A 9,764-nucleotide genomic window follows, 5' to 3' on the forward strand; every position below is an offset into this window, starting at 1 on the left:
GAAAACGAATGTATGGGACCTTTGATCTATTTTGGGGTGCTTGTCTGAAAAATGTTTGAAGAAAGAGTGGGCCCTTGCCCCTTGCCCCTTGCCCCTCCCACTTTCTCGTTCATTCTGGATACTGAATACATAGGCCTTACTTTACACACCAAACTGATTATCTTTCAACTTATTCTCCTCGTTCCGATTTTGATCATACTATCTTTTTAAATCCCATCACTAAATAAAATAATGTTCTTTATTACTTACTCCCTCGCCTCACTTTCTCATGTCCCTTTCATTCTCTTTCAGGGGCGGAAATCTCTCCCAAAAGGTAGGGGGACAGGGGCTGGAAAGTTTGACAAGCAAAAAAAAAGTAAATGTAAGGTCATTTCGTCCAAAATACATGTTTTATTTCGATGTTCAATAATGTATTTATTTTCATCACAAAAGACCAAAAATAGTAGGGGGACATTTGATATTGTGTCCCCCTACTATTTTGAGTAGGGGGACGCGTCCCCCTGTCCCCCCTGGGATTTCCGCTCATGTTCTCTTTCACTCTTTTCCCCTCTTTCAAGCTTTCAAGCTCTCCCACCTTTCCCCATCCCCTCTCCACTCCCCCCCCCCCTCTCCCGGCCTTCTCTCATCTCTTTACCTCTGTTTGATTATCAAGCACCAAATAGGCATGCGAATCATTACGCAAAGATGGAAGATAATTCATATCACAGTATATTTGTTCAATAATTTGTTTGCTTTTAATTACTGTACGAAAAGTTTAAATTCCTTATCCCAATCATACATTAACCATTAGCACATGACCTTGTATGACGTTTAACGTCATAATATTGATAGGTGAATAGGAGAACATACATCTACTTTATCATCTATCATTATTCTTTGAGAGCTTTACTTTACAACACTCTACAAACTGACCGATATCAATATCTAAAATAATTCAATGGCTTTCGCAATGGTTTGAAAATTATTTTCATAATGCTGCCTTTGTCGACACTGGGGTACCCAAGAAGAAAATTCACCTGTATTGATAATCTGTTTTCAAATTCTAATATTGAATGTCCGAGTTGTTCTTGCGATCTGTGGTCGAAAAAGAAAAGATGCATTTGATTGAGTGAAACAAAAAACAGCAGTGTGTATAAACTGAAATTCGATAAAACTATAGTAAGAGTGATTTCTACTAAGTAGCAATTAGGTTGAACGGGATGACTCTTTACTGTTAACACTCATTCCGTTTATCGTTTAGACATTCCTTCCAAAACATTTCCCACAACTTCACTTTGAACACCACACCCCTCAAAAAAAATCATAAACATTACTAAAAAAACTTTTAAAAAGGTGCTCGCACAAGGGTGAAATTAGAAATTGAAAGATGCAAATTGACATTTACTTTATACATTATATTAACAAAAATAACATATTAGTTATAAGAAAAATGTGCAATAGTGAAATGCTTTTATTGATTGACGGATTTTTATCATGATTCCGTTAAATTCATTTTTAAAGACGCCACGTCTGTAAAAAAGTTAACAGTTTCACTTTCACGATTTCGGAAGACCCCTGTATCCAGGAGCATACAGGCACTTTAAGTTGGCCCCCCCCCTCCTCTCTGAAACAGTACATAATAATCAAAATGGCAACATGCCTACCTTTAGAGGCAAAATTAGTGTAGACCATTTTTTGAGTTGATAACTTTTTTCTTCTTTTTGTTTGTCAACTTCTCGTGGAGGGAAGTGTCTACCAATTTCTAAACCTTCATAATTATGATGGTCCGCTATTTTTATCGACGACCACTAGCGTACCTACGGGGGGGGGGGCAGGGGGGCACTCTGCCCCCCCTGACGAGCCACAACCCATACAAAAGACATATACCTGCCCCCCCTGACGAGCTTAAAAGACCTTTTTTGCCCCCCTGACGAGCTTGAAGACCTTTATTTCCCCCCCCTCCCTGATGACCTTTTTTTTTTTTTTTTTTTTTTTTTTTTTTTTTTTTTTTTGCTTGTCACTTTTTTTCTGGTACGAAAACCTTCATTTTTTTAATAAAGACCCTTTTTTTTTTTTTTTTTTTGCTTGTCACTTTTTTTTCTGGTACGAAAACCTTCATTTTTTTATTGAAGACCTTTTTTTTTTTTTTTTTTTTTTTTGCTTGTCAAATTTTTTGGCGGCCGATTTTGCCCCCCCTGTGGAAAATCCTAGGTACGCCACTGTCGACGACACTCTCCCCCCCCCCCTTAAAAATGGTCTTAGGTTTGGTCTTTCAAAGGAGATTTTCCAACACGACTGTTTACAAACTATCTATTTGAATTATACTTTCTTGAATACCTATACCTTGAATTCTCTTATTTTCCTACAGTTTGCATGTTCTAAAGATAAAGAGGTCGTGTGTAACTGAAGACATCCTTTTGTAAACAAGTTTTCGGCATTACTCCTATGTGTTTGATATCGCATGCTCGATCTGTAATGAAAATAATAAGTCAGAAAAAATTGATACCATTGGGATTCGAACCTGCCATCTACTGCTTGCCGGGCAGCGACTCAACCACCAGGCTATCCTGAAGACATCCTCTTGCCCATCATTTTACATGGTTTGATTTGTCTGCAGATATAACATCCACAAGCATTTTACATTACAGTGGTTACACCCAGCGGGGCGATACCAGTCAGAAATTATATCAATCTTTCTATGTATTCATCATCAGGAGCGGCGGAGCGAAGTTGAAAGTGGGGGCCCATGGAAAAAAGGGCACCTTTTTTTCGAAAAGGGCACTATCTTAAAACAAAGAAAACAAAACTTATCTACCCCACTCACATGACTCATGAAACTTAACCCTAAAAAGACTGGGGCTGAATCAGCCCCCTCAACATTTTTCGCGATAAATCCGCCGTGCATTTTTGTTTTACCGCGTCGCTCGCTGACTTTTACTTTGAAGTCTCGCGCAACTTTTGAGACCAAAATTGCGACCCCGGGTACGCGGTACCTAATAACGCGACATTTCGTAAGTGCATGCAGACCCAAAATTGCTCAAAAACGTGAATTCCTGTACAAATCCAATGCAATACTCTTATTAGCCAAAATTCATAAATATATCATTATTTTTTCACTTACTGATTAAAATCAATTAATCTAATCTTGTTTATGGTCAAAATAGAGTCCCCGAAAATTTCCATTGAAAAAAACAATGAAAAACAAAAGTCGAAAACATAGAATTATATAAGAAATTTTGAAAAACAATATAATACATCAGAAAATAAATGTGATGTTAAATTTTTAAAGTACATTTGATCAAATACCTATAAAGAGTATGTGAGCCAAAAGATTTCATTTTAGGGGCTTTAATTGACCAGTTCATAGTTACTTCATGGACACTTTTGGTCAAATGACCTTTCATTTCTTTCATTGAGATTTCAAAGCAAGATATAATGTAAGAATGCCTTACATAGCAGGTTGAAGAAATTGAATAGACCAGGGGAGCGTTTCATGAAAGGACTTGTCGGACGTTTCATCCGACAAGTCCTGTTTTATCCGACAGTTACTATAGTAACAGTGCTTCTCAACCAATCAGAATCCAGGAAAGTTGTCAGATCTGACAACTTGTCGGACGAAAATGTTGATGAAACGCCCCCCAGGTGACTAGAATAGCACACCATTGAACGCTCTATGAAGGTATTTGTTGCATTTCTACTTTGAATGCATATTAGAGCATGTTGTACAATGTAATTGGCAAACTGTGAAATACCTGTCGTTCGTGGACGCATTGTTTTTTGTGGATGTAAATGAAAATCACAATTCAAAAGAATATATGAATAATCAAGACATCAAAGATGGTGCTTATCTCATTAAATTTTAAACCACCATATGCCCTTCTTCTGAACATGTTCATGCGCAGAGTGGAACTACGAACTGGCTCATTAGAGCAAACTTTTGATTTTACGCATAAATTAGCATAGTTAATTAGCAATGATAGTTTTGTATGTTATGCTATGGGTAACCTGCGAAATCATAAGGGGGGCTGAATCAGCCCCCCCCCCAGTCTTCTTAGGCGTCGAAATAGCCCAGCCTATTTAGGGTTCAGTCACGTAGGATTATTCTTACAAGTTTTTTTCCTTCATAAGTAGTAACATATAAAATGAGAATATTGTTTTCTTGTTCCTTTAAACAGCCTCGTATTCCTCGAAATAATTATATGTGAAGTTCATCAATTTAAAAATGTGTTTTTCCGGATTATAATAGGAACACTTATTCCAAACAAAAGGGACGCCATGAGAACATTAACAGAAAGAACATTTTGAACAAACTTTAGACTTGGCTAATTGTTTGATGACTTTCTTGTTGTGTGATTTCATTATTGCATCCATGTTTCTCATGCAGCTGTAGCTAACTTTGATTGTATTTTTTGTTAAATATTTGGTGCAGTTTGTGCCCTTCGGAAAGTGCTTGTTTATCGATGTCAAGAATTTGCCGCTCACATTTGTCTTGACCTCTTGATTTGTCTGTTTCTGTTTTTCTCCTCCTAGGTCCCCCTTGTTCACATTTGTGTTTTTCGGATCCCACTTTCGAAGCCGCTGGGTTTTTTTTCAGGGCCTCGTCGTATGGGGCGCTGCTTCTTTGAAGATTGATTTGTTAGACCTGTTAGAAGATAGGCCTGCTATTTTTTTTTTCCACAGCTAATGGAATCTGCTTGAGTATGGGAGGGGTGGGGTGATTTGAGCTCTTGTGTACGTATAGGGGTGTGTCGTTTGGCTTCCTGTGGGGTCGGAATGTGCCTTCGTTGAGGTCAAGGGTTACGTCCAGGTAGTCGACTACCACCAATAGCCAAAAGTGTCTCACCAAAAGTAAGAAATAATCTCAAAGTGCCGTCACAGATGCCGATCAAGACCCCCTAGAAAACCAATCAGGTGTGACGAAGATCGCCGAGAGCGTGAAACCGACGGTTGTCGACCGAGGTGACCAAGGTATGAATAAGTTTTTGTCCTATTTATTTTTACTGGCTATATATTATATATATACTTGTAAATTCGAAGGTGTTTTACCAAACATTGAGGCCTTAAAATTGTTTGTTAAATACAGAAAGATTTGGAATTCTCTTGGTAAAAAAAAAAATTTAGCTTTCCATCCACTTCAAAAATGGAAATTTGAGGTGTAACCCTGATATCTATAAATGTGCTTATAGTTCGATATTTTTCTTCGATTTTCAAGTCTTTTGAACCCATACGTGTACAGCAAATAGCAACTGTACAATGATATGCTGTTAGTGTGTTTGCCTTGTATTATTTTGTTTGCTAAGCTTTATTTTGGTTAATATTGCTTTTTGTCACAATAACTGATCAGTCCTAATAAGTTGTAAATACTGTAATTTTACCTTGATTATGACTTTATGACTTAATAAAACATACAAATATTAAAAAAATATTGCTCTGCCCTGGTATTGACCCATTGAGCACTCTTAGAAACCTCAACCTATCACATACCAAGTATAACATATATATGTACCACACATGCCCCTCCCTATAATCAAAAGTGGAATTAACGTATCTTTAATTCCATTTTTTTAATAGAGAAAATAATAATTCAAGCGCTTACCTCGTATATATTTCATCCATTGTCGTCTTTATCAACATGTCTCTATCCATGTTGTGCTAGCTCGCTGAATTTATTTTCAAGTTTATTAACTAGATCAGAAAAAAGGTTAGGCTATAGATTAATTCCCATACAAAATTAACAGTTGGAAAATGTTAAATGTTGGCTCTTGCTGCATTAGGCCTATATAGAGAGTATTTGTCGTTTTAAATATTAGTATGGCAACATTTCCCCCATCGTGACAAATACTTGTGTATGAATATGTAACGAAAATAATCGTAGAAAATGTTACATGTAATATAATTTTCACCATTAAAAAGGTTCGAAGTAAGGATTGTAGGTGATCTATCATCTTCACAATAAGAAATTTTCATAACCGCCATGATTAAATTAACATCACATCATCTCACCTGCTTTTTTTAGGTATTCGTGTAATATTTTTTTAGGGGTACGGCCATTCTCATCAACACTTTCATCTGGAGGAAGAGGGGGTAGGTCTGCCTCATCGACGCTTTCATCTGAAGGAAGAGGGGGTAGGTCTGCCTCATCGACGCTTTCATCTGGAGGAAGAGGTGGTAGGTCCGCCTCATCGAATCTTTCATCTGGAGGAAGAGGAGGTAGGTCTGCCTCATCGACGCTTTCATCTGGAGGAAGAGGAGGTAGGTCCGCCTCATCGACGTTTTCATCTGGATGAAGAGGAGGTAGGTCTGCCTCATCGACGCTTTCATCTGGAGGAAGAGGGGGTAGGTCTACCTCATCGACGCTTTCATCTGGAGGAAGAGGGGGTAGGTCTGCCTCATCGAATCTTTCATCTGGAGGAAGAGGAGGTAGGTCCGCCTCATCGACGCTTTCATCTGGAGGAAGAGGAGGTAGGTCCGCCTCATCGACGCTTTCATCTGGAGGAAGAGGGGGTAGGTCTACCTCATCGACGCTTTCATCTGGAGGAAGAGGAGGTAGGTCTGCCTCATCGACGCTTTCATCTGGAGGAAGAGGGGGTAGGTCTGCCTCATCGAATCTTTCATCTGGAGGAAGAGGAGGTAGGTCCGCCTCATCGACGCTTTCATATGGAGGAAGAGGAGGTAGGTCCGCCTCATCGACGCTTTCATCTGGAGGAAGAGGGGGTAGGTCTACCTCATCGACGCTTTCATCTGGAGGAAGAGGAGGTAGGTCTGCCTCATCGACGCTTTCATCTGGAGGAAGAGGAGGTAGGTCTGTCTCATCGACGCTTTCATCTTGAGGAAGAGGGGGTAGGTCTACCTCATCGACGCTTTCATCTGGAGGAAGAGGGGGTAGGTCGGCCTCATCGACGCTTTCATCTGGAGGAAGAGGGGGTAGGTCTGCCTCATCGACGCTTTCATCTGGAGGAAGAGGTGGTAGGTCTGCCTCATCGACGCTTTCATCTGGAGGAAGAGGGGGTAGGTCTGCCTCATCGACGCTTTCATCTGGAGGAAGAGGGGATAGGTCTGCCTCATCGACGCTTTCATCTTGAGGAAGAGGAGGTAGGTCTGCCTCATCGACGCTTTCATCTTGAGGAAGAGGAGGTAGGTCTGCCTCATTGACGCTTTCATCTGGAGGAAGAGGGGGTAGGTCAGCGGAACACTGCATAACTACCAGGACCACCAGGAACACCTTAACCATGGTAACGCTCTTCATGATTGCAAAAGATCAGACTCTTTCGATCTCAGATTTCAGGTGCTCGAGTACGATGATGATGTAAATGAAGCATTATTTATAGAGGTTTCTCAGACGTTCTCTTTGCACTGAATTTCCCAAAAGAGTAAAGTATGATATAAGATTTAAGACCATCTGGTGTTTACTTATCTCTTTTTTATTAAAGCAATTTTATAAATTCCTTCAGAGGCAACGAAACCCGTGGTTGAACTATCAATCAGATATTGTAAACAATTTCTTTAAAATATCAAACCAAATTCAATTTCCATCAAGATCAACGATTTGATTAACTATCTATCCTCAAAGGACGTATATTTTAATCTTAAATCAATTTCAGCAAGTTTGTACAAACCACAAACAGAAGTGGCTGGTATTAATACATCAGCAAGTTCGTCTATTATATACATTTTTTTTATTACGGACGCAATAAATGAATTGAAAGTTTACAGTGCATCTAAAACTACATACAGGTCTAACTTAGAACAAATTCAATTTAATTCAATTCTTATATTCTAAATGAAATAATTCTAGTGCAATTTGAGGATTCGTCTCAATCTATCAAAATGCTGAACTATTTGTTTTTGTGTATTTTGAAGAAAAAAATCCTTTATGTTCCGTTTTGAATGTTTGGCATTCGAAAAGAGTATAGAAAAAATATAAAAAGTTGTCAGAGTTATGTATTTTAATAAGTTTGTCAGTGTATCTACTAATTGGTAGAGCAAATATTAATTTGCTATATGTATGTTATTTGGCTTTACGTTTGAAATTATTAACATATCAAAAACAGCAAATACAAAAAATGCACATATGGTTAACAATGTGAAGATTAATTCTCACTGTTATGTGGACACATATATAGTGCTTTGTTTGTGGACTATATATATGAATATGACAATCACAGTTTTGATAATTTTAGCATGTGAAGATAATTAAACATTCCACACTGTCAACAAACAGTGCATGGGACACTGTGTTCTATCTAATATGATATTCCATCAACACAATCCAAAGTTCGGATTGAAGTGTAAATGTTGGTTGCCATGCGGGTCATACTTCAAGAAATCTAACAATGAACCATTACGCTAAACCCTGATACATTATTTGCTTGAAAATATGAGGAGTGACAACCTGTTTTAAATGTTGAATTTACCACTTTAAATATAGTTCGAAACGAAACTTTATTGTCGGGATCATCTTCATGCAAGGTTGGATACAACATTTAGAAAAGGATGTCACTTCTCCAACCTTGTTTTTTAGCGTGTGTGGTGGAAGACGACCAAATGAAAAAAAAATATCATGTATTATAACACAAATGGATGTTTGAAAAACAATAATATGGCTTTTTACTAGATGTATAATTTATGTGTCTATCATATAGATTCATCAGGTTTCACACTTCTGCTGAAATAACTTTGTCAAGAAATGATAATGATAAGATTTTTTTTTCGGAAATCGCTCTCTATTCTAGTTTTTCTATTGAATATTTTAATTTCAATTCATTTATTTAACCAATCACCAGTTAGAATACAATCGCATACAAAAATTAATGATCACCAAACATATTGCATATCAATACGAATTTTAAAAAATACACCCACAAAATGTGAACTCGACAAAGCAAGCATTACCCCCTCATTAGACATGCTAGACATGCCTATTAGTTTATACATGTTTATGATAAAACACACTCTAAAAAACAAATCAGTCAAAAATGATTTTAATAGGGTCAGCTGGGTGCAACTGCTATTTTAGTCATATTTGACTATTTTCTAGTCTTATTTTACTAGAACAGAGTTATTCCTAACCAGAATATATGTCAGTAATGTGACTAGCATATCAATTACACCCAGCTGACTACTTGTCTAGTCAATTGACTGATTTGTTCCAAGAGTGCGGAATAGTGAAAATAATTGTCGCACTGCATATTGTGTCAATTTTATTTCTATTCAAGTATGCCTGCGGGCTTCTTAAATTCAAAACCGCCATTTTTAATTCATTTGTAAGTATTCATATGATGTCACTATTTTATGATTGGAAATGAAACAAGTATATATGCCGAAACTAAAACTCAAACTCACTGTGCACCTTTTACAACGTAATAGCTACCATTCAAAACTAATAACAATCAGCATGATCAGTGGAACCATTAGCGTACCTAAGGGGGGGGGGGCAGACTGCCCCCCTGATGACGAGTCACAACTCATGTAGGGGACGTATCCCTGCCCCCTGACGAGAACGTGAAGACCTTTTTTTTTTTTTTTTTGCTTGTCAAATTTTTTGGTGCTAAGAAATCCTTTATTTGTGGTTGAAGACTTTTTTTTTGCTTGTCAAAATTTTTCGTGGACGAAATATCCTCCAAAAAATTTGCCCCCCTTCTGGAAAATCCTAGGTACGCCAGTGAGTGGAACTAATAATCCTTGATCGATTCATTACATCAACCTCTCCCCGTATTTATTATCCACCATCAATAAATTGGACCAATGTTGATCTAATTAGATCGTCTCGAACCGCGCCAATTATA

At 37.8% G+C, this 9,764-nt stretch overlaps 1 protein-coding gene across 1 annotated transcript; it reads right to left on the reverse strand.

Annotated features, from left to right (window-relative positions):
• Positions 1–776: 776 nt before the first annotated feature.
• LOC129265894 (formin-2-like) lies at positions 777–7,327 on the reverse strand. Its single transcript, XM_064101427.1, has 3 exons — positions 5,983–7,327; positions 5,576–5,664; positions 777–1,074 (listed from the first exon to the last, which is right to left on the reverse strand). The coding sequence occupies exons 1-2, from the start codon at positions 7,223–7,225 to the stop codon at positions 5,618–5,620; spliced, it is 1,290 nt and encodes a 429-aa protein (XP_063957497.1). The 5' UTR covers positions 7,226–7,327; the 3' UTR covers positions 777–1,074; positions 5,576–5,617.
• Between the last annotated feature and the right edge of the window lie 2,437 nt (positions 7,328–9,764).

Source organism: Lytechinus pictus, chromosome 7 (assembly GCF_037042905.1).
Source record: "Lytechinus pictus isolate F3 Inbred chromosome 7, Lp3.0, whole genome shotgun sequence".
In the NCBI taxonomy this organism is placed as follows: Eukaryota; Metazoa; Echinodermata; class Echinoidea; order Temnopleuroida; family Toxopneustidae; genus Lytechinus; species Lytechinus pictus.

Coding starts and splice junctions, on each gene's coding strand:
- LOC129265894 (XM_064101427.1), bottom strand. CDS start 7,225: ATGAAGAGCGTTACCATGGTTAAGGTGTTCCTGGTGGTCCTGGTAGTT. Junction 5,665..5,982: donor CGAATACCTAAAAAAAGCAG/GTGAGATGATGT, acceptor TTTCTGATCTAG/TTAATAAACTTGAAAATAAA.